Here is a 24,201-nt window from a genome sequence, read left to right on the forward strand (position 1 = left end):
CTGTTAAAAAGCAATCCCAAGAGCATGTAGATATTATTAGCCTATAAAGGTGTATCCGGAAAGGAAGGTAGGTGGCCAAACACCACCCCTATGGGTACTAACCGCAAAGTATAGAAGACTCCACTAGGCATAATTCCATCCGAGAAGCTTTTACTTTGGTGAAGCGACGGCTCTGATCACTTCGAAATCTCTCATCTTTCTCTTATGATATGATCAAGTCTTTAAATACTTAACCCTAAAACTTAGGTTCTTCTAGCTAGATCTGGAGATATACTAGCACTAGTAGATTCAATTGTTTTTCTTGATGAGGTCTGGAAGGATTGCATCAGATAAGCATGAAAAGCTTTTAGTCACCAATTTAACACGTGAAATTAGATGGCACCGACTTCCTCGTTGGACGCTTTCTCTTCCAGAAGTCATCAAACCACTGTAATATGTTCAATTATCGTCATCCTCATCCACCTCTCTCCACCCTCTATTCTTTTATGACTTCGGTGTCATGGCCGAGCGACCGCCCAAAAGTTGAATCCACAAAGCACAGAATCTTAGATAACGTAATCATTACCACTAGGAAGGAAAGTAGGACTCCAATATCTCCATCCACCGTCACCAGGCCAATCACTTTGCTCTCTCTCTCTCTCTCTCTTCCCATCATCAATTCTTCGTGCTGATGTGCTGCGACTTATTATGGACGGTACTCCTTTTGCTATGTTTTACTGGAAGGCAAAGATCATGTCTTTCATGGTCGTTAAGCATGTCTTCTTCTTCCTCCTCCACCTCCTCCTCCGACGCGTTGTCACGGCTCATAGCTACCCACTCCTCGCAAGGCAAATTTCACAGGACAAGGCTGCTCTCTTGGCCTTCAAGAACACGTTGACGCTGCAAAGTCAACAGGCTCTATCGAACTGGAACGAGACTACCGAGATGTGCGAGTTCGTCAACGTTACGTGCGACAGATGGCAGGGTCGCTATGTCGTGTACCTCCGACTCCGCAGCAGAAATCTCTCCGGCCACCTCTCCCCGGTCCTTGCCAACCTCACCTGGCTTCGCCGGCTCGACTTGTCCAGGAACGAACTCTCCGGCCATATTCCTAGTGAATTCTCCAGCTTAAGGCGCCTCGAATACCTCGATCTCTCGTACAACAATCTTTCTGGTGCGATTCCTCCGTCACTTGCCTACCTCACCAGCCTTGGTTATCTATACCTTGCCAACAATTATTTTGCAGGTCAGATTCCAGCCTCCATCTTCTACAACTGCACCAGGTTAGGTCAGATAGACCTCTCTGCGAATGAGCTCTCCGGCCATATACCTTCGGCTGCGGGAATTGGTCTTCCAGCTTTGTCCGCCCTCAACCTCTACGAGAATTATTTTACTGGTAGATTGCCGATATGGCTCTCAAATTCGTCGTTGCTGTGTCAATTGGATGTCAGCAACAATAATCTTTCGGATGAGTTGCCCACTGCAATCATACAGGACAAGACTAAGCTTAACGTCCTTCAATTGTCCCTTAATAACCTGTCGAGCCATGGCAATAACACCAACCTCGAGCCCTTCTTCTTGACTCTCTCAAACTGTTCAGAGCTCGTAGAACTTGAAATCGCAGGAGCGGGAATTGGTGGATTCTTGCCGCATGCCATCGGTAGGGGCCTCAGAAATCTGTCCATCATCCACCTCGAAGATAACTTGATCTCTGGAGCAATCCCTCCTGACATAGCCAACCTTACCAAATTGACTCAGCTCAACCTGGCCGGCAACCATCTAAATGGAGCGATCCCAAAGGAAATCTTCCGCATATCAAAGCTACAGATATTGATCTTGTCCAACAATGTCTTGACCGGTTCTATTCCTCCTGAGATCGGAAATGTCGTCTCGGTCGACCTGCTGGATTTGTCGAGCAACAAATTGTCTGGTGAGATTCCAAGTAGCATCGGAAACCTTGTCCGAATCAGCTATTTGTATCTCCACAGCAATGAACTCTTTGGATCGATACCTGCTACTCTCGGACGATACAAGAGCTTGAACGATCTTGATCTTTCATTCAATAGATTGACCGGGAAGCTGCCCGGAGAAGTATCAGGCATCGCCAAGGTAATGCTTAATCTCTCGAACAACCAACTCGACGGAAGTCTTCCTGCGGAGCTCGGCAACATGGATCACGTGCAGATGATAGATCTGTCTGCCAACAACTTCACCGGAGTCATCCCGGCGCTCTCAACTTGTGTTGAGCTGATGCTCATCAACCTTTCCCACAACCATCTCGAAGGGCAGCTTCCGACAGATCTTGGCAGTCTCCGAAACCTCGAGACGCTTGATGTTTCCTTCAACGGCTTAGGCGAGGAGATTCCATCGAGCCTTAACAAGTGCACCCATCTCAGCTTCTTCAATCTCTCGCACAATGATTTCACCGGGTGGATACCCACCGGCGGAGTCTTCTCCAGGTTCACCAATCTTTCCTACCTCGAGAACCCACGCCTGTGCGGGTTAGTGCTGAAAAGGGCCTGTCGTCGGCGACCACCACAGTGGTGGCATTCTCCTAAGTTCTTGATCGCCATTTCTGTGGGTGGGTCAGTGGTTGCCTTTCTGCTCACATTGTGCTGCGTTAAACTGGTGAGAAAGATGGAAGGAATGGGTATCCCCAGGAGGGGCGACATCTTCGGTGGCTCATCACCGGTCGTCAAGTCGAGCTACCCTCGAATCACCTACCGAGAACTCGTGGAGGCGACCGAAGAGTTCAGCCAAGGAAGACTAGTTGGGTCCGGCAGCTACGGACGTGTTTACAGAGGGGTGTTGAGAGATGGAACCGTGGTGGCAGTAAAAGTATTGAACCTCCACACCGGTAATTCGACTAAGAGCTTCAACAGAGAATGCCAAGTTCTGAAGCGAATCAGGCACCGAAACCTGATGAGGATCATCACGGCATGCAGCCTACCGGATTTCAAAGCTCTGGTTCTTCCTTTCATGGCGAACGGCAGCCTCGACAGCTACCTCTACTCATCCTCTTCGGATCTGAGCTTGATTCAGAGGGTAAACATTTGCAGTGACATCGCAGAAGGGATGGCCTACTTGCACCACCACTCGCCCGTGAAGGTTATACATTGTGATCTGAAGCCCAGCAACGTGCTGCTCAACGATGACATGACTGCTTTGGTCTCCGATTTCGGGATCGCGAGGTTGGTGATGAACGTTGGGGTTGGGAGTGACGTGGAAAACGTGGGGAATTCTACTGCTAACATGCTTTGTGGCTCCATCGGATACATAGCACCCGGTATCTCTATGCTTTGTATATGAAATCGATACTAACTGTGCTTTCTTTCGTCTTCCTCTGTAAGATCGGTATGCCAGGGTAGGGCAACGATGAGACAGCAGCATGCAGTGAAAAGAGAGAGAGAGAGAGTCATGCAAACGATGTACCGTAATGCTTCATTTCATTCGGTGACGTCTGTCGTTAATTCTGTAGAATATGGATACGGCGCGAGAGCATCGACGAAGGGGGACGTCTACAGCTTCGGCGTGCTCGTGCTCGAGGTGGTGACGAGAAAGAGGCCCACCGATGAGGTGTTCGAGGGCGGAAACAACTTGCAGCAGTGGGTGAAGAGCCACTACCACGGTGGGGCGGAGACGGTGGTGGACTCCGCGTTAGGCAGCGAGGCGAGGAAACAGACGCCGGAGGTGAGGAGAACGTGGGAGGTCGCCATCGGAGAGCTTCTGGAACTGGGCGTCGTCTGCACCCAGGAGAGTCCGTCGTCCAGGCCGACAATGGAGGACACTGCCGATGACTTGGATCGGTTGAAGAAGTATCTTGCCGGCGACACCACCGCCACGTTCGGCTCTTCTCTTGGTATGTCGTCCTCCATTTTTGGAGAGACAAGCTTGTCGAACGTCGATGACTAGCTCTAACAGATGAACAGTGCTTGTTGTACGTGCAAACTATGGATGATTTCGTCGTTATTGCTTCTTTCGCTGTTCCGTACAAGTCTGTACATAAGCATGTGGCTGATGGCCACACTATATACATTTCTGTGGTTTGCTGTTCTCTCTCTCTCTCTCTCTCTCATCTTTGCTATGAATTCTATTATTTTATTTTGTTAGGACTTATGATCAACTAAGAAACTGCTTGACCAACTCAGTCTTGTCCTAGCGATTACATTTGGAAGATTTTTGGCTTACATTATCATCTACGTTTATAAAGAAATATAAAAAGGTTGTTTCCGAGAGTTTTTAATTTCTCAGGTCGTAAAGAAATAATCTTACATTAGTATCAAAGTTCATCCTCATTTGGTCAATTATATTGCATATGTTAATTTTCTCTTTGCTAGGAAACAAGGAACAACTCAACTTGTATCAAAGCTTTTCACCAGCTTTCTCCAATGTCAGTGAAGAAAAAGAAGCTCAACTTCCGGGGACCTCACCCAGTATCCAGTCCACCAGGTGTTATTCTTCAGTAATGGAAGAAAAGCTTGTGGGTTTCTGCTTGGATCCCATACCATAAAGCTAAAATTTGGTTCTAAAACTAGTCTATAGTATTAATTTATGAATGACTGCATACTTCCTTCTAATCATCATCTAAACCTTATATTTGATGACATCTTTTTCACATGTAAGACAACGGCCATCAGTAATGAGGAATGACAGAGAGTCCACTGACACATTGAAACTACAGTGGGACTTTAGCACCATCACTTTCATGGATTCACAAACCCAATAGCAAAAAAGCCTTCGCATTGTTTACAATCAGCTCAATCATATTAATCCGGTTAAAATCAACCAAATTGCAGTTCTTTCTACCTTCAAACTATATCGCTCAAAGATGTGGTGCCGAACGGCACGTTTAAATTTGTTTTTGATCACATAGCCTATCAACAATCTAAGTTTCTTGCAGGAAAGAAGAAAGGGATTGGGCACTAAAGTTGCCTAACCCATTATCTATGTGACAACTAAGGGACGGCCACATACCTTCTTTTCCTTTATCGATTGGATAAGTAAGAGCTGAAAGAAGTGATGCACTCATAGTGGGATGCAGAAAGTGTTCCACCAGTATCATCAGCAGTGGTGATACAGTTTGGACTGCTACTGGTGAGAGGACACCAATTGGAAATAAGTTGATGTTGAGAAGAATGAGCTGGATGCAACTTGGTATTGTTGAATGTAACATGACTTCATCTAGGTACAGGTTATGTTTACAGGCAGTACAATGTTCCTCTACCTGGTAATTGCTAGAGTAGAATATAATAACCAGAGTTAGAGTAGCAACACAATTGATCATCTGTCAAAGAAGTAAACTTTTATACATTAAAGGCTTTTAGACATGTGAAACACTTTGCAGAAGAAGAGGGAATCAAATAAATACAAGAATATGACAGAGACTGAAGAACAATTGAAGACAAGCTACTGGGAGCAAACACTTGTAGTTTGTGGCTACTCAATCCTAATTTTCTGTCAAAGCACCAGATTTCTGTACATATATTGCTGATGACCAATATCAACAGATGTAAGTGAACCTAGTTCTTGTATATGTTTATGATACTTGCAGGCATTCCATAAGAGCTGCCCCGGTTCTTAGTTTGCACAGCTTGTTCTCCAGAAGAGAAAAGACTAGTTATTGACTGGAACAGTTGGAGCTTCTTTAATGTTAATGGCGAACATGTTACAATGATCAAAATTTGCCCATATATGTTAGTTATTGTTTAATTGACACAGTAGTCAGAGGCAGAAGGAACTATATTAGATGACTTTGGAACAGGATCAAGATGGGTTTACTATTTACTCAAAAGTTGTTAACTGGACATTAAGAACTCGAGCAGTAATGTAGCTCAAGCAAAAGCAAGGATCACCAACATATCTAATGGACGTATAAACAAGGCAACAATTATAAACTTATTATGACATTAATGTTGGACGTAAAATGTATATTTCCATTATAATCTTTAGTCCAAAATCTAAAGTATTGTAGTAATAAACAAGAAAGAGAAAGAAAGATATGAACCACCCTTTATTGTGTTCCTTTACGTGATGGAGGGAATATAAGCAGCAGCACTCTCTAAAACCATGTAATCTGGATTGCTGCAACATGTATGAACTAATCTCTGATTAGAAGAATATCGCCAGAATGCCCACCAGCTTGACATAACTAAATTGAAAATGATAGGAATGCCTGTTTTCAGAAACATAAAACAACAAAATCATTCCAATGATAAATCAAATCAAAACATTCTGAACTGGCATTGTAAGATAAATGATGATTAGCCTTGGTTTGCTCTATTAAATATTAACCATACATTGTTTCTCTTAACATAATAAGTCTCCATTTTTTCAGGATGCAACTTTAAATAATATGTGAAAGGAGAAAGCAGCAACCAATCGAGTAATTTCTGCACTATGGCATTTCTATCGACATAGATTACAACAAATAGCAGCAAAGACGTACCTCAATAACAGAGACTAACTGAGACTCATCATGCTGAGGACACTTCTTGGACTTGGAACTTTTCAAGTGACTTTCGATTGAGTTCAGCTTCTCATAAATGTCCCTCAACAACTTCAACTGTTCACTATTCCTTTCAGAATCTTCCATTTTCATGATCTTTTCATTTTCAATCTGCTGAAGCTGGCATTTTATATGTTCAAAATCATTCCTCATGATACAGGTTCTATTTACAGAATCCACAAGAACCGAATTATAATTCATCATTTCTCCTTTCCTGGGTGTCAACATCTTATTGGATTCGCATGTTGGTGAAGAAATTTGGCTACCATGGTGTGAACATGTGAATTCCCTGTCTAACCAGTAATTATCTCTGTAAAGAAATTCTACTGTTTCTTGTGGCATGAAGTCTTCACAGACACCATAAGTCATAGTTTCTTTTATAGACTCTTCCAAGAAATGCTCCATAGGTTCACTACTAACATGATATTTATCACTTTCTGGAACTTCAAATATGTCATGGACACATGCCAAATTTTTCCCTGATTCAGTTTGATTATATGAAACGCTAAGCTCAGCAGACTCTGTGGTATTCACTTGTTCTTCAGCTTGAAAAGGTGAATTTACAACACATTCAGCATCCAGATGGATCTTAGTCCCAGGTTTTGAATGACAAGAAGCATCGCCAGTCACAGCTGAATACCATGAACAAGACGAAGAATCTTCTCCCGAACTGCGTGAGCTGTCACTAGTTGTTTGTTGCCCCATCCTTCCTGGACTTGAATCATGTTTTCCTCTTCTATTTGCTTCTTCAGAATTATGATCATCAGTTGCCGATTCCTGAAACAAATGTGAAAATTTCTTATTCTTGTCACTGAGATGGTCTGTACAGTCGCCAAAAATTTTCCAGGTTGAATGCCATGAAGGCAGTAAGGGATTATTATCAATTCTATCGATCTCACTATACAATCTACCCAACTTTAACGAAGGCAAAGAGAAGTTCCTTCTCATACGGCCATGAAGGTTAGTCTTCTCCAGAAAAGCACCGTCTCCGCATGACATATCTGCACATGTTACAACATCTCCAAGTTCAAAATCGCTGATGCCAATACTCAATAACCTGCTCTTATACAACTGAAGTTGGTGATTAAGGATTGAATTCTCAATTTCCTTCCGTTGCATTTCTTCCTCAAGAATAATCAAGCATTGTTCTGCATAATGCAATTTTTCCTCTGCCATTCTCTTGTATTGGCGTGCTTCCATCTTCTCCACTGCCTTTTCTCTCTGAAGCTTCAGAATCATGGATAAAGCTTCACTTGCTGCAGTTGCAGACGCTTCTCTTTCCTCGTCTAGCTCCATATGAAGTTTTCTTATAATGATATATTGATGAAGAGCTTCTTTTGTAACTGCAATCTCCCTTTCAGCCATATAAATTTGATTAACAAGCTATAATTTGTTGTTGAAGTTTGTTAGTTCCTTCAAACCTGTACTGGACCTGCATCATGAGTAATTTCTTAATTGTGCTAAGCATAAAAATGCCTTTATCATAGAAAGTAAGAACAGATAATAGCAGCTTTTCAGTAATCCACAGTTTCGAGAACTATGAGCATGTTCAAAATAATTACGCTTTGAAATCATTGTCAAAATTCCAAAAAGTTGCATTTTCAATCATTGGAAAATAATCCTCGATATCATCCATATGATGACAATGACAACAAACAAGCTGTAAGTCCCTATTTTTATGGGGCCTTTCCTACCAATTTAGTAGTTGATTCCTCTACATAGATCATCTCCGTTCACTGAGACCCGCTGAGGTTAACATCACTAGTCAAACTACGGGCCATCCAACACTCAAACTACAACCTAAAACTAGAATTATGAAATAAGCACCTATTTCATCTCAATGATATTGCTGAAACAAGTCAGGGTATCCTAACAATAGCTGGACTGAATAACCTTACACCAACATAACCAACAGTTCTTTCAGGGTAAACTTTCATAATTCCATTACTAGTACTAGGACTGCCTGTAAGATACTGTTACAAGTACAATGATAGTAGTAAGCTCTCATCGTATTCATTAGTTCGGAAATCCATTAAAGTTGACAAACTTTTTTCTTCTATTTCACTAGAACATCGAGTGACATTATGTAATCTACTCAACCTTTTCCAGTTTTGATGCAGGAGCAAATTATGTGGCCTCGCCTAATATCACATGAGCTTTTTCCATAAAAGGAACTAATCAGGTATACATTGTAATATATTGTAATATATTGTCTTTGGTAATGGCTATTTATCATCTCATATTGTAATATATTGTCAATGCAAGAGTACTTTGGGATCAGATATATCCACTAAATTATTTGCAATGGCTTCAGGTTCATTTGGGTTCTCAGAATCCTCAGTAGATGGTTTATAGGATGCCTGCCACAAGCATTCTTTTTCTGATTGTTTATTCACCACATTGAATGCTCCTTATAACCATCCAACAGGTGATCCTTTTCTTCTATAAAGGTTCACCAACTTTCTAACACGGGTGATCCTACATCAGCTATAATACCATGATCACAATCCAATCTGAATCACTTGGTATTAGCCCCAAAACAAAGATTATCATGGTGGTAAACATTTTGAGTATGCATAACGAAGATATGAACATAATCAATATAGAAGTCATGAGTTATCACAAAAATAATAATCCTATGCCTGGCGACAGCTACTTTTAGATATGACTTGTATGACTATGTTAATGTCTCCGTTGAATCCAATTAAACTCTTATCCAATAAAATGGTATACAATCAATTAAAAAAAAAAACATTTAGCATGTAAAGATTAAGACCTCATTTCAGATCTTGGGAAAACCAAACCATTTGCTCAATGGGTGCTAGAATAGCATTTTTGATACATCAATCACCCAGCACAAGCAGAAGCCAACAACAATGGAAATTAATAGCCAAACTAAAGAAACCTCAGAAATGTAATGCGATTCAGATTGTACATCCCTAGATCAAAATCTTGGAGAGATGATGCTAATATCAAACTATATATACAAACACTGCATCTGGAGCTCGAATGTACCTGATCAGCCTAAAGAGAGTATAAGATCAACCCTGGAAGCTTATGGATCCTTTCCTCTTTCTCAGATTCCTGAAAGATCCAAGAACAACAATAGAAGATAAACATCAATAGAACTTCAAGCTTCTATATGATCATGGCATGCAACTACTCTATTCGTGTGGGAACCGACCACCTTGTTTCTCCGAACACCTGCTTCCTTTTGAGATGGCATGCTTCTGCATCCATCTTTTCAAGGAAGAGATGTTACGGAGAAGAGGAGCAGGCGACGGAGGTTTCACTGGTACCTGCTAAAAGGCGCGCGTGGGAGCGTTAACAGCTTGCAGGGGAATCCCATGTGGGATGCCCTCCTCCTATTCCTCCGTTTGCTACGGAACACCGCTCCCCCTTCCTTCTCTTCCTCACATCGCCTTGGGCTGGAGGAGTTGGGAAGGCCGTTGGAGGAACAGAACGACACTGTGATACACGGCACCCGAGGAGGATTGGCAGCACGCCACCGAGACAGCGGGCACAGGTTGTAATGATGAGTCATGCGGGAGAGGGGACATGTCCGATCATGGCGGGTCTACGAAGTCCGTCTCCCCTCGATAATAACCGGGTGGAGCTCACCAACCTGCCTCGGCCGCGCCAGGGAACACGCACTCGATCCACGTGTCGATGCCCTTCCGCGAGGGGTAACGTGTTCCCTGTGTGGGCCGCCTTAACGGAAATGACATCTCAGGTGTTATCCTCCATGCCATGCGCACGCACATGTGAGCTTCATTGTCTTGCCAAAGGAGGCTGTTGTTACTATTCACAATGGAGTCGCTGCATGGTGTTCGACGCATATATGCATCCATCATGCCTGGTGGTGGGCCCCGACCGAGTTGGCGCACTTTGTCGCGTTAACAGTTAAAGGTCCATGTTTGACTCGCCACGTCATGATCAGACTCGGGAAAGTAACTCTTCAAGCCTTCTTCTCGGGTCTTGTTGATTTATTTATGGTATACCCATTTCTTTGCCTTGTATGTCGCAATGATGCAAGCCATCTTCGAATCATCGGGTGCGGCCCAGTTTGACGTAGGCATTCTCACAGCGTGCCGCTTGCTTGTCTCTCGGCCAGTGTGCAAACAGGAGCGACGGTTTTTATTGGTTCCCAGCCCTGGGCCCCACAAGGGTTCTTAGAAGGGAACCATTAGCACAAGTGGGATCCGCGACAGCGGACCAATGGCGAATGCGCTATCTCTGTTTGGTCCCTGGCCGAACAATCGGCGGCCGCATCCTTCTCCCCTGAAATTTCGACGGAAGCTGCTCCTCGCCTGTCCTCGTACACGCGTCAGCGGGACCAAAGGTGGACCCAGACTCTCCATCCAATCAGCAACGCGGATAATCTGAGTCGGTGGACCGGTGCGAAAAGCGTGGCCCTTTCTTGCAGAAAATTGTTCCGCCATCACGAAAAAATCAAGACGCCACGTGGCCGAATCTCCATGGACGACTCTTTGCCTAATCGTGCGATTAAATTGATCCTGCGGCATATCCGACGATCCATGGAGGAGGCGGCCCAGCACCGGCGCTTTTTGCGACGGGGCGGTTACGACTTCGTCTAATGACGACGATGCCGTTGCGTGTAAAATAAACCCGTTACGCTCACCACCTGTGACCAAAACCGGCTTCAAATTTCATGTCTTTTCTTACATATTCATATCCATGCAATGTATTTCCTTTTCCTAAACATAGTTGCTTTCATACTTTGGCTTTCAGGATAACATAAGATTACAAATCAAATATTAGTTTACACCTTTAACTATATATAATCATAAATATAATAATAATAATAATAAACTAATCTTTTCTATTTTTTTCCAAAAGGAAAAATATTTGTCGGAGCAACTGAAAAAAAAAAAGTTAAATCGGCATTGGAGTTGGGCAGGTGAGCTCACAGATGGTGACCGGATCTCAAGTCAGGAAGGCACGCAAAGGCCGTTATATAAAAGAGAAAAGAAACCGCGCTCATTCTGCGACGCCTTTCTTTTTCCTGATCCAAACATTCTCCTGCCATCCTCTCGTCCTCCTCTTTTCCTCCGAGGAATTCCACAAGAAATCAAGAAAAGGAGCACTCCTCCTTTTGTCGTTCTTGTGCTATACTTTTGCGGATAATTATCGTTATATTTCTTTATGCGGTAATCCCCAAAAACCGGGGAATTCACACACGACGGCGTCGTCTCCGGCGGTGAGATTAGGGTTTCGTTCGGTGCTTGTGCTCTTGTTCGTTTTCGACGAGATCTGTTGCACGAATCCTGAGGTCGGATGCTTTGTTCTTATCAGTTTCGGTAGTTTCGATTTCACCAGTTGTAGATTTCATAGGAGCTATTTGGAATTCGCGAGGATTTCGTAGCATTTCAATGCCTTTATTGTCGATTCGATGGGACCAAAACCTAGGATGAAAAAAGATAAACCAGAATGAAAATATTGTGGATTTAAGTTGTTTCTTTTGATTTTTCGTACATTTCTGACCTCATTTTGCACGGGGACATGTTTTTTCCTCAAAACCCTAGAATCTTCATGTTTCCCCTTCTTTTCCTCACGATTCTTGTGCAGGTGAATGTTGGTCCATGTTGTCGCCTATCTCCTTTTAATTTCACTTCTTTTGTGGAGCGAAAGTGGCTTTTTAAGAAATGCATCCTGGCAGAAGACAAACAGCCAAATTTATTGAATTATGGTGTTTTTAACAAAAAGATTGCTATAGCGCACATGATCCTCCATAGCTCAGTGCGACTTCTTTGCTTATCCCATGTCTTCGCCTAATTCTTGTTTTGGGACAATCACCCTCGTTATGGTGTTTGTGACCAGACTATTGTGGCGTGATCTGCTTTACCTTCCAATGAATTTGGAGTAGGAGCTAATTTTGTGATCCATTGCTTGGTTCTCGTCTCTTCGGATTTTCCTCTGACCATTCTAAATGAATATTTCACTAGAATGTTTCATTCTCGGTTTTTTTTAACTTCTTTTGGTTTAGTTTTGCTTAATGTGTAAATTTTGCTAACTAGTCCGGGAGTCTTTTTGTGGCAGATTTGTGGTTATGGGGCTGTTGCTACAAAATAGGTCGATTCTGATGAATTCATCAATGCTGAGGCAGTAAAATGGATATATGTGATTTTAAGCTCCTGGAAGCTACGGCAAGGCAGAATACAGTTCGGACAGAAGAGAATTACAGGCGGTTGTTGCTTCCTTCCGAGAGGAACAATGCTGTCGCTGCCACTCGCAGGCCCCGGAGTGTTGCTTCTCGGTACAAGTCTGGGATGTCATCTACTCCAGTTTCAACCCCAAGTTCACCAAGACGATATCCCTCGCCAAATGCTGGACACACATCCCTTGCAACTGGATTGTCACTACCTAAGAGATCCCAATCTGCTGAGAGGCGAAGACCAACTACCCCTTCATCAAGATCTTCTGCATCCCCATCCCCATCGAGGCCTTCTACACCTGCTTCCCCGTCTTCCAGATCAACAACTCCAGTACGTGATAGGGGGACAGAAATGTGTAGTACCCCACAACGCTTATTCAGCAACAGGGCTCCCAATGGCTTGTGGCCTTCGATCCGGAGCCTGTCTTCTTCATTCCAGTCAGAATCTGTTGTAATTCCTGTTAGTAAAAGAGAAAAGTTGGTTGTGAATTCCTTAGATAGAGCAAATAAGTCTCCGGGCAATGTGGCGCCTGAGCGTAAGAGGACTCCTCTCAGAGGAAGGAATTCATCTGATCAATCCGAGAATTCTAAACCACTAGAAACCTCGAATGCAAAGGTCATGGATCAACATCGCTGGCCTGGCATGCTGGGTGGGAGGTTGTCCACAAATGCATTGTCAAGAAGTGTGGATCTCTCTGATAAGCTTGGTAGATCTTTTTTGACAGTTGCATCACAAGGGGACTCCCCAAAGAGAACAAATCCCTCACCTAACAGTGCAACCAGAGTTACCCAGCTATCACTTAGTGAGATGGCTGAACGGTTATCTAATGTTGGAGATGGAATATTGGAGAGGGATACAAAATCAGTTGTCAATCTTTCCTCACCAACTTCTGTGAGACACTCATCTGTAACACGGTCAAGTAAGACTCAGTCATTACTTATTCCAGGTTCCCGTCGCCCTTCATCACCAAGTAAGGTTTTGTCAACACCATCATCTACTGCAAGGGGTATGTTGAGTCCTGTGAGATCAAGACCATCTACTCCGATCTTGCTGTCAAGCAATGTTCCTAGTAGAGTGGGTGGGACACCATCTGTCCTTAACTACAGTGTTGATGTGCGAAAAGGAAAGAAGAATTCCAATCATGTAGAAGAGGCTCATCAGCTGAGACTGCTTTATAATGCAAATTTACAGTGGCGCTTTGTCAATGCCCAAGCAGTTAAGACACTATCAAATCAGAAAATGAGTGCAGAGGTAGTTACTATCAGAAGACTGTATAAAAACATTACATTAATGGATAGATAAGTCTGGTAGATTTTCTAAATTTGTCGCTTCAATGTTTCATTGTCTTCTGATAGTAACTTTGTCACATCCAGCGAAGAGGGATTTGTTAGGGATGAAATACAAAGTGCTGCATGATAGAATATATTAATCTCATTTCTGACATGACTTTTTCATGCTATTTGCTTTAATATAATACTAAAGCTATTTTTTAATGAGATATTTTTCTGTGCACTAGATCATTCTTACAATGTGAGATTATTCCTTTAGCATCCTTTTTTTCTTTGTGCCACAAATTTTCAAGCATGTCCATATTTTGGTAATCAGAATGCACTGTCATTAACATTTGTTGTGAGGATGATGTAAGAAAAAAATGCACTCAGCATGCTTTCTTAATAATTTTACATATCATAGTGTTTTGGTGATAAGGATAGACCCATCCTGTTGTTGGAGATGTTAATTGAAATTTGATGAATTGAAACTTTTGTTTGTTTTGAGCATAAAGTTTTCGTTTGTTTTTCTATGTTGTCATTACATGCCTGCACTATAGTGTACTATAATACCATAGTCAAAATCTGGCATGGCAGAGTAGCATTCTAGTGGCTAACATGATTTTTTTACTTTCAATTATTTCAAACAGAATCTTGTTTACGGTGTGTGGAATAATATTTCGAAGTTTCTTGATCCTGTCATCATGAATAGGATTGATCTGCAGCACTTAGAGCTAGAGATGAAGCTGGGCATGATTTTGAAAGAACAGGTGAGACATGGTTCATTCAGGTAGCATTTTATTATATAGATATTTAAGCATTCCTCACTTTTGCTAGCTTTCGCTGTATACCTCAACTATGATTATTATTCTTCTTTAGAGGTTTTAAAGATCTATAAGACAATATTCATAGATTAAGAGCAATCTGAGTAGTAGCATAGTAGGGTCACTTTTCATCAAAAAAATATAGAGGGCCTTGTTGAAACACCTCCATCATTTGGTTTCTGCTTTCCCTGATTCTATTAATGGTTTGTTGAGGATTCTATTCTTTGTATGATCACCTGGATTTTAGAAAACAAAAGACAAATTTGACAAGTATCTAAAGTTCGAAAAAAGAATACTCTCATCAATCACAAGCATAGATTTTCTCCTGATCCATGCATTTAATTTGTAAGATACGTTGCTACTATTATGAAACTTCAATGATACACACAGTGAGGAATTGGTTAAGCACAATATAGTACATGACCCTTTCCACTGTCAAGGTACTCATCGTGTACTGCCTTGTGTGCAGAAGCAATTGTCTTATTATAACTGCAGCCTTTTCTTCTGACTCAATCTTAGAAGAGAAAACGTGTTGAATTCCTACCTGGTTCTGATTAACCTCCATCTTACCCTCAAATTTATCGGTGTATTTTTCTTATTCCAATAGTTTGTTAAGCATGCTCAGTTAAGCAAGTTACATGATCTGTTAAGCACCCTAATCATGACTGCCTCATTGAATGTGATGCATGATCATTTCATCTTGATTAAATTCTTGAAAATTACTCAACTGGTTTTTTAAAGTAAAGATAGTTCATGTTGTCATTTTTCAGTGGGTTACTTCTAAGCCATATTTGATGGTAATTTATTCTCCAAATTGGTCAAATAAGGTGTCATTGGAAAGCTCTATGAATCTAGTTTTGAATGGATCATATTTTGTGCAATTTAAGATCTTTTAGAGAAAGTTATGGTCAAGATATTATATGGTGTCTCTATTGAGACATCCAAGTTGGTTAGTGCATTGTTACACGATAATAGGTCTCAGATTCAGGTCCACGTGTGAGAATCATATACACTATTTGATGTAATAATTTTTTTAATTTTTTTAAAAATATATTATATGTTAACCAGATCTACTCAGAAATAATATTTTTGGATCTTCCTAAATGTCTTTAATTTACACTATATCTACATGAATATGCAGTAAATTTTGGCTTGCTCTGTATAGACCCCTCAAGCCATGCTTGAGGAGCAGAGTGCTTATAAATGAAATTTATCCTTTGGTTTCTAAGAGGGAATCTTCTTCTTTCTAAGTCCATAAATTTTTAGTGGATTCCATTGAGTGATTAGTCAATAGCCTTGTATCTAAAGGAGGATCCTTCAGGTGGTGAGTTTTTTCTTTCGTATTTCATTTATGTTAGCTTCTCTTTCTCCAATTCTGGAATTAGAGTGGTCAGACTTTTTTTCTTTGAAACTCTTGAGAGACATACACTTGATGTGAATTTTTACAAGCTAGTTCCAGAAATGCTTTTTAGCTAATTGCCAATTATTCATGTATTTTTTGAGTTTATGGTCAGTTATCAAATATATATTCAATAGACTAAAAGATAATCTAAATTCCCCTTTTCCAACAGGCTAAATGCCATTTATCAGTATCAATCTGTTTAACAGTGTTTCTATCTTGGAATTGTTTCTTTCCTTCTAATTACTAAACTACCACTAGTTAATGGCTCAGTTGAGATATAGCATATATTAATGGTCATCGATTTAATGACTTTGACTTGCTTATTTTGACTGAACACGAACTCTCTCCATGAATTTATCTTTTTGGACATAGTTTAACACTACTCAAGGACTTGCTCTTTTTCTTGATTTAATAGGATATTTTTATATATGCATTAATAATTTCTGGCTCTGCTATACAAGTGATTTGATTATGCAGGCGACATAATAAAAAAACAATTTGCTCCCCCTGGTATTATTTGCAATTAAGTGTTTAAGAGTTTTACTGTGCAAAACCAATTCAGAACTGGTGTATGCTTCCAGTCAAGTGCATAGGGGGTTGATTTTTTGTTTTTTTGTTTAGAAAGTGCAATGTAAAGCATCTAGGTTGGTTCAAAACATTTAGAAAGTTATTGCATTTAGAAAGTCACCCTGATACTAGATCATATTGCTGACTAATACTGACTAGTACAAGACTGTTGCCTATGTGAAACCATTTAATTTAGAAACTGTTGCCTATGTGACTAATACTGACTAATACTAGATCATTTAGAAAGCTCAGTCTCAGACAGAGTAGTAGTCATCATGTGATATTATTGTTATATGTTCAAGCTTTCTTGCCTAGGAACCACTTAATTTAAGCTCCTAACCAGTTTTCAAGGTTGTCACCAATATATGTACAATGAGCTCTCTTCATAGTGACTTATGTTTCTAGTGCATCTTTCTATTGTTAACATATTTGGCAGGTTTACCATTTTTCTTAAACATTTATATTGACTTGTTAAGACAACTCAATAATGTTTATTTTCTTGGACAACTTTGTAGATGGCTTACCTTGAACATTGGGTGGCATTAGAAAGTGAACATTATAGCTCTTTGTCTGGGTTAGTGGAAGCTCTAAATGCAAGTACCGTACGACTTCCTATTAAAGAAGGGGCAAAGGTGGTTTCTACTAATAACTTGATTTTGTTTGATTATTGTATATTCGCCTATAAAAGAAATTCAGGTTCAAATTTTTTAGTCAAATCAATATTTTAGAAATAGTTTGTCTTTGCATTCCAGGTGGATGTACTTGCCGTGAAAAATGCTATTGGTTCAGCAGTTGATATTATGCAAGCGATGAGCTCTTCCATTTGTCATTTACTCTCTAAGGTGAGATTTATAACCAATTTAAGATCAAATTTAACTGATTAGTCCTGTACGGTCTTTTGCTGAGTTTTAATGTAATATTTTTTATGAAACCATATAGCCTTATAAAGGATTTTAGAAAAAATTATTCTAGGCAAAGTAATTAACAAAAAGCCATCAATTAGTTGGCATAGAAATTCTAAGAGTTGTGTTGAAAATTAAAAAGTCTTTTGGTCTTTTTCGGGACTCTTTTTGTATTAAATGCATTTGTTTGCCATTTAGATTTCTTAAAATCATATTTTGGATTCAAAAGATATACTAATTTCCTAGGAGATTTCTCTTGGGAATCAGTATCTTCATTAATTGTACCTAGGCTTCTAAACCTCTATAAATATTGGAGCTGATCAATGGATCAAACACTTCAGATTTGAATTAAAAAGAATTACATCTTCTATCTTTTAGTCTTTTCTCTCCTCTCTAATCTCTAATGTGACTCCTCTCTCTCTCTCTCTCTCTCTCTCTCTCTAAGCTCTAATCTCATTCCTCTCTCTCTCCTCTTTAATCTCTAATCTCACTCCTCTTTTTACTCTCTCTATTTCGCTACCTTGTTCTACATCAATTTTATGATCGAACATTTTTGCACTAATGGCTTCTTCTTATATGCTAGTGATGCACCAACAACATCTGAAAGGGTGTCTGGGTGTTCTCAGGTTGATGTTGATTTATAATGGATCGTGGATCTGTATGCAACATGAGCATATGCATATTTTCAGTGTAACCCTTGATTTGATTAGACATCCATTTTTCCTGTTGGCTAACCTAGTGGTTATTTTATCATCTACAACTTCATCCAGATATTGGAACTTAATGTCAAATAGCAAGTACCTAATGCACTTCCTTTTAATTCACAAACTGAGCTCTAATTTTTTAATAAGAACAGTTCAGAAATGCCTAATGTTACTTTTTTGCTGAAGTGTTCTAACATAAAATTTCAGTTGCTCTTTAGAAATAATAGCTTAAGATTTATAAGCATTCTTGTTCTATAAAGATTACACGTATGTTTTGTGAAAGGGAAGTGAAATTCCATGAAGGGACTAATAGCTGCCTTTTCAATTTTATGCTCTCAGATAGCTGTCTGCTTACACTTGTATGTTAACTATTTCTAGATTGATAATTATTCTGTGGTGAAAAAATGCACTATTGATTTGGTTTTTTAATGATTATCAGGTTGAGGGTACAAAGTCTTTGGTCTCTGAGCTTTCATGTATTGCAGCAAATGAAAAATACATGCTTGATGAGTGCAGAGAATTACTAGATGTAGCAGCAGCAATGCAGGTTAGTGATGATGAATGATGCATTAATGATACCATTTTATGTAGACTTTCCTATTAAACTTCGTTATAATTCCTTGAAGTAATTAATGTTTGCAGTTTTGTGGAGTGAAGGCTTTTTTTCATTTTTACTTCTTCAATGAACTTACGAGACTTTGATCAACTGTGGTTTACTTGCATCTGGGTCAACCTATTTATGTGACCCTATCTTGCTACGACTTGCCTAGTCTTCGTTTGCTGTCATTTAAGAATCATATATTCAAACCTAACTACACAATGTACCAAAAGAGCAAATTTCAACTTAACAGTTTTCCATGAAACAGGTAAAGGAGTCCAGCCTTAGAACACACATCATTCAAATTGGACAAGATGCTCGTGAGCTAGTTTAGCCAAGCGACAATTCAGTAGCCATTGGACGATAAGAGCTCATGGAGGCATAACAACTGCGGACTGGAAGAGAGAACACTCGTTTAGCTTGGTTAGTCTTTTTGGGAGATTCACACTTACACCATTTTCCTTTTCCTTTCCTTTTTTATTATTATTGTTATTATTATTATTATTATTTTATTTTATTTTTCTCCTAAAGGGCTTTTTTTTTTTTCAATGTATTTATTTTTCTACTCACACAAGCAAAAAAGAATGCAATCCATAGCATAGGGGGTTCATGCGAAACCGATTTGATTTCTCCACATGTAAATACTAACAGACTGTAAAGTTTATGATAATAGTAAAGATGCAGGATGGCAACGAGTAGAATGTGCAATCCATCTCAGATTTGCTCGCTAATAATTAATTGGCAGGATATGTTTCTGATGACTTGGTTTTTTATCACTTACATGGAGACTATTGCATATGAAGGTAATGATACTAATGAGCAACGATATGTTTGATACGATTTATAAATGCTCCAAATATTGCTCTATTTTGTTCAAAGATTAAAAGTTTTGTGTTGCTCATTAAGACTTCAAAGTTGGTATCTTTGATCAACGCTTGTCTGCGAACATCTTGGCTTCTTTTTCAATCCAAAGTATTGCATTTTTTTAGGATATTAATGACACTTCGAGGGGGTGTAATAATATTTTTAATTGATTTTATAATTTAATTAATAAATTAATATGTTTTGAAAATTTGATTGATCAAGTTAGTTACAAGTAAAAAGGAATAAAATGAGATACATTAATTTAAAATGAGTTGTCTTCTTAACTTGCGTAATCTCGATTCCTCTTTCTTTAGAGTTATTTTTATTATCTATCTTCTTTTTAATAATAGATGAAAACTAATTATTTTTATTATTTGTTTTTTTCAGTTTTAGAAGATAATCTTTAAATTCTTTTTTTAACAAGAAATCTTTCAATCTCTTGGTTGTATTACCATTGGCACTAGCAGTATTATTGTCATAACTAAAATTGATCTATAATGATCTTATAATAATCTTATCAAGATTTTGATTTCTTTGATAAATCAACCATGTATCTGGCATATTATGTTCTTTCATTCGATATATCATCCATTTCATCAACATGTAATTTTTTCTAAATTTTTCTACAATATCCAATATCCAATCTTCCGAGGTACTTCAACTCGATATATAATTTTTTAATGCAATAATTTTTTAATTAACAGTTGACTCTCCTGCTCAATAGTTAAATGATCCAAATTCGTGATCTAAGTATTTCCTATGAAATTTATTTCAAAAATATATTAATTCAATAAATTAATTTATCATCAAAATTTAAAATTCAATAAAAGCACTAAAGAACTAACGTGTATGAATAAATAGTAACATTACACCCTTCATGCTGACACAAATCAATAAATAAATAAACAGCTCATTTTGACAATTTCCAGCACTAATTCTAGAAGGTTATGAATTTTTTTTTTTTTTAGCCCGAAGAAACGAAAGCGCAATGGAATGCATGAACAACTTCTTGCATGCACATAGGGAACTTCCAATTAGCTTTGTGATTGTTGACGCATATACGTATATATTAGAAGTAGCACCATAGACAAAAGAGACAAATTTCTTCAGTCATATTGCGTCTGGCCATCAAGTCATTTCCACCATGGCAGTTCATCCGAGCATGTTGAATTTTGAGTGCTTCTATTTTGTCGGCCATACCATCTCTCCATGTGGCTAGAAATCCTAATGTCACATCGCGAATTATTAACAATGTACCATGACCAAAATGAAGAAGAAACAATGCCTTTATCAGAGTTTCAAATGTGATACCTTCAGCGTGATAGACTAAGTGATTGATGTCATCTGGATAGTTTCAAATGTGTTCTGATTGGTGCCAAACTCCATGGTAATAGAATATGGCAGATTACACACTCCGGAGATCTACATCTTGTAGCTTGACCAAACTTATTTCCTTCATCAATTTCCTGATTTGAACATAAATGATGTCCTGTGGATCAAATAAATTCTCATCAGTGCTGGAACTTCCCGGATTATCCATTCCTAAAGAGCTAAATTCTGGGAGCTTGACCAGACTTATTTCCTCCATGAATTATCTCATCTGTTGTGCTGTTGTTTCAAATAAACTCTGATTGGTGTCAGAACTTCATGGATTATCCAATCCTAAACAGCTTCATCATGGCAGCTTGGCTAGACCTATTTCCTTCATGAACTTCCTGATCAGAACACAAATGTTGTCATGTATTTTGCTTCGGAAAAAAATCCTGGTTAATGTCACAACTTCAAGGTTGTCCATTCCTAAGGAGATACATCCTGGCAGCTTGACCAGACCTATTTCCTTCATGAATTACATAATCTGATGTACCGAGTTTCAAATAGATTTTGATTGATGTTGTTGGAACTTCATGGATTATTCATTCCTAAAGAGCTACAACCTGGCAGCTTGACCAGACCTCTTTCCTTCATCAATTTCCTGATCTGAACCGCTTCATTCCACCTCCCATCTGAAGCATACAAATTGGACATGAGGACATAATAATCCGAAGTATGTGGGAGCAATTCCATCATCCTCTTTACTGCCACTTCCCCGAGCTCAAACCTTGAGTGCATTCTGCAACCATGAAGCAAAGCTCCCCAGACATCAATATCTGCTTGCACCGGCATTCTGTCTATGAATTCCAGTGCTTCCTCAATCTTTCCAGCTCGGGCTAGCATATCAACCATACATGCATAGTGTCTCATGGAGGGAGATATGTTATAATGTTTAGACATACTATCAAAATACTCACGTCCTTCATCAACCATACCTGTATGGCTACATGTCGACAGGATGCTAGTGAATGTTACTTCATTGGGCTGCAAGTCTTTTTCCACCATTCTTCTGAATAGATCAATAGAGCCAGCAGAATCACCTTGCATTCCATAGCCACACATCATCGCACACCATGTCACAGCATTCCTATTGCTCATCTCATCAAAGACTCTATTAGCTAACATCACGTCACCATACTTGTTATAGAAATTGATAAGAGTTGTACCAACATGAGTATTGGAAAGAAATCCAAACTTGATGGCATATGCATGCAAGGAACTGCCAAGGTGTATATCTCCCAAGCAGGCACAAGAAGAGAGAACACACACTACCGTGACAGCATCTGGTGAGCACCCATCTGACCTCATTTGGTTGAAGAGTGTCAAAGCTTCTTGGCCTCGGTGATTCTGAGAGTACCCTGCAACCATTGCGTTCCAGGTAACGACATCATTCCGATAAACCCTTTTGAATATAGAATTAGCTTCCTCGAGCATGCAGCATTTTGCATACATATCAACAAGCGCATTCATCACTACCGAACACTCTGCTATCCCTAATTTGATCCCAAGTGCATGAATTGAATTACCCGATTCCAAGTCCCTCAACTGTGCAGAAGCAGAAAGAACACTAGCTATGGTCACCGAGTTAGGAACCATTGCCACCCATTTTGTATCAGAAAATAGCTTCAATGCCTCGAGCGGACACCTTCTCTGCGTATACCCAACAATCATAGCAGTCCACGAGATGAGATCCACATCATCCAGTTCATCAAAGACAGAACGGGCATCTGCAACTTCCCCACACTTCACGTACATATCGAGGAGTGCGCTACCTACAAAGGAATTCATACACATTCCATGCTTTATCGCACGACCATGCACCCATTTTCCTTGATGTAAGGAATCTAGCATCGAACATGCAGTGAACATACTTCCCACCGTGTACTCGTTAAGCTCAACGTCCTCCTCTTGCATCCGATTGAACAGAAGCACTGCTTCTGCAGCACAATCATTTTGAGCATACGCAGATATTATCGAAGTCCATGAAACCACATTTCTGTCTTCGAGTCCATCAAACAATCGTCGAGAAGAATCCATGTCTCCGCATTTCGCATACATGTCAATGAGAACGTTGAGCACGAAACTATCAGGACCTCCAACCTTGGCTGTGTGGCCGTGCAGCTTCCTGCCTTCGTCAAGATCGAGCAACTTGACGCAGGCCTTCAACACAAGCGAGAAGACCGTGTTATCGAGCTCACGGAAACGGTATCTCATCTGCAAGTAACACCTAATCGCGTCAGCATATTGCTCATTCAAAACGTACCACCGAAGCATCACTCTCCACGAGTAAAGGTCTGGGTCAGGAATTCTATCAAACACCATGCGGGCGGATTCGATGTCTCCGAGGGAACCATAGGAGCTGAACAGTTTGGTCTGACATGGGAGGTGTCGGTGGAGACCATGGACAAGAATCAGGCCGTGGATCCTCCTGAGGGCGGCGATGTCAGCGCAGGAAGACAGCAGAGGAAGAAATGTGCTCGGCGAGTGTGGTCGATCGGGAGCGTCGGGAGGCTGCTTGATGAAATGAGTGGAAAGCGACCGCCTGCTATGTTGATTCGATGGATTTAAGGGGCGTGCAAGAGCGGCGCAGGGTTTGGTCTTCGGCGAAGGAAAGAGGTAGGCGTTCCTCTTCGAAGCATGGAATGATCTCATTCTTCATCCTTACCACCAACAATAATAAGCTTATATATTGCTTGCGCGAACATCTAATGGGATCAGAAACAGCACTCTGTCATCTTTATTCGGATTAAATTTAACATGTAAAATAAGTGTTTATAAATATTTTGAATTGGATGATAAATACTCGCACAAATTCATGATATTAAGAAAGCTTATCCTTTCTTGTTTTATTCACATAGAGCATACTTATTACGTAAGAAATGAGATCACTTGATCTCGTACGGTTGCCTTTGGCCCACTGCATGCCACTCCACGTGGCGCCCCAGCCACAAGTTGGTGAGACCTCCATCCTCGATCGGGACTACTCCCCCGTCAGCTCAACCCCACCACGAGGGCTCGTCGGATAACTCTCATCCCGTGGT

General features: G+C 40.1%; 4 protein-coding genes across 5 annotated transcripts; 2 read left to right on the top strand and 2 right to left on the bottom strand.

Moving 5' to 3' along the window:
• The first annotated feature begins 611 nt into the window (after positions 1-611).
• LOC135585158 (putative leucine-rich repeat receptor-like serine/threonine-protein kinase At2g24130) lies at positions 612-4,028 on the top strand. The gene is made up of 2 exons (XM_065129826.1): positions 612-3,265; positions 3,458-4,028. The coding sequence occupies exons 1-2, from the start codon at positions 688-690 to the stop codon at positions 3,889-3,891; spliced, it is 3,012 nt and encodes a 1,003-aa protein (XP_064985898.1). The 5' UTR covers positions 612-687; the 3' UTR covers positions 3,892-4,028.
• Positions 4,029-5,715: 1,687 nt separating this feature from the next.
• LOC103969083 (uncharacterized) lies at positions 5,716-9,918 on the bottom strand. Its single transcript, XM_009382504.3, has 4 exons — positions 9,784-9,918; positions 9,500-9,568; positions 6,425-7,916; positions 5,716-6,151 (listed from the first exon to the last, which is right to left on the bottom strand). Exons 3-4 carry the CDS (start codon positions 7,847-7,849, stop codon positions 6,128-6,130), a joined length of 1,449 nt encoding a protein of 482 aa, XP_009380779.2. The 5' UTR covers positions 7,850-7,916; positions 9,500-9,568; positions 9,784-9,918; the 3' UTR covers positions 5,716-6,127.
• Positions 9,919-11,500: 1,582 nt separating this feature from the next.
• Positions 11,501-19,707, top strand: LOC135585164 (AUGMIN subunit 8-like). Of its 2 annotated transcripts, none has more exons than XM_065131052.1 (7): positions 11,501-11,705; positions 12,545-13,911; positions 14,579-14,698; positions 17,237-17,353; positions 17,474-17,563; positions 18,767-18,874; positions 19,194-19,707. In XM_065131052.1, exons 2-7 carry the CDS (start codon positions 12,616-12,618, stop codon positions 19,257-19,259), a joined length of 1,797 nt encoding a protein of 598 aa, XP_064987124.1. In that variant the 5' UTR covers positions 11,501-11,705; positions 12,545-12,615; the 3' UTR covers positions 19,260-19,707. The 2 variants fall into 2 exon arrangements, with proteins under 2 accessions (XP_064987124.1, XP_064987123.1); XM_065131051.1 differs by having other exon boundaries at positions 11,501-11,777; positions 19,194-19,705.
• An 881-nt stretch (positions 19,708-20,588) lies between these two features.
• Positions 20,589-23,940, bottom strand: LOC135625862 (pentatricopeptide repeat-containing protein At2g03380, mitochondrial-like). The gene is made up of 2 exons (XM_065130974.1): positions 21,101-23,940; positions 20,589-21,013 (listed from the first exon to the last, which is right to left on the bottom strand). The coding sequence occupies exon 1, from the start codon at positions 23,810-23,812 to the stop codon at positions 21,692-21,694; it is 2,121 nt and encodes a 706-aa protein (XP_064987046.1). The 5' UTR covers positions 23,813-23,940; the 3' UTR covers positions 20,589-21,013; positions 21,101-21,691.
• Positions 23,941-24,201: the final 261 nt, after the last annotated feature.

Source organism: Musa acuminata, chromosome BXJ2-10 (assembly GCF_036884655.1).
Source record: "Musa acuminata AAA Group cultivar baxijiao chromosome BXJ2-10, Cavendish_Baxijiao_AAA, whole genome shotgun sequence".
In the NCBI taxonomy this organism is placed as follows: domain Eukaryota; kingdom Viridiplantae; phylum Streptophyta; class Magnoliopsida; order Zingiberales; family Musaceae; genus Musa; species Musa acuminata.

Bases quoted from the DNA above. Each gene is read 5' to 3' on its own strand.
- LOC135585164 (XM_065131052.1), top strand. From the start codon at position 12,616: ATGGATATATGTGATTTTAAGCTCCTGGAAGCTACGGCAAGGCAGAAT. The intron at 13,912-14,578 runs GTAGTTACTATC...TATTTCAAACAG, and splicing joins ATCAGAAAATGAGTGCAGAG to AATCTTGTTTACGGTGTGTG. The intron at 18,875-19,193 runs GTTAGTGATGAT...TCCATGAAACAG, and splicing joins ATGTAGCAGCAGCAATGCAG to GTAAAGGAGTCCAGCCTTAG.
- LOC135585158 (XM_065129826.1), top strand. From the start codon at position 688: ATGGACGGTACTCCTTTTGCTATGTTTTACTGGAAGGCAAAGATCATG. The intron at 3,266-3,457 runs GTATCTCTATGC...TTAATTCTGTAG, and splicing joins CATCGGATACATAGCACCCG to AATATGGATACGGCGCGAGA.
- LOC103969083 (XM_009382504.3), bottom strand. From the start codon at position 7,849: ATGGCTGAAAGGGAGATTGCAGTTACAAAAGAAGCTCTTCATCAATAT. The intron at 6,152-6,424 runs GTACGTCTTTGC...TTCTGAAAACAG, and splicing joins AGTTAGTCTCTGTTATTGAG to GCATTCCTATCATTTTCAAT.
- LOC135625862 (XM_065130974.1), bottom strand. From the start codon at position 23,812: ATGAGATCATTCCATGCTTCGAAGAGGAACGCCTACCTCTTTCCTTCG.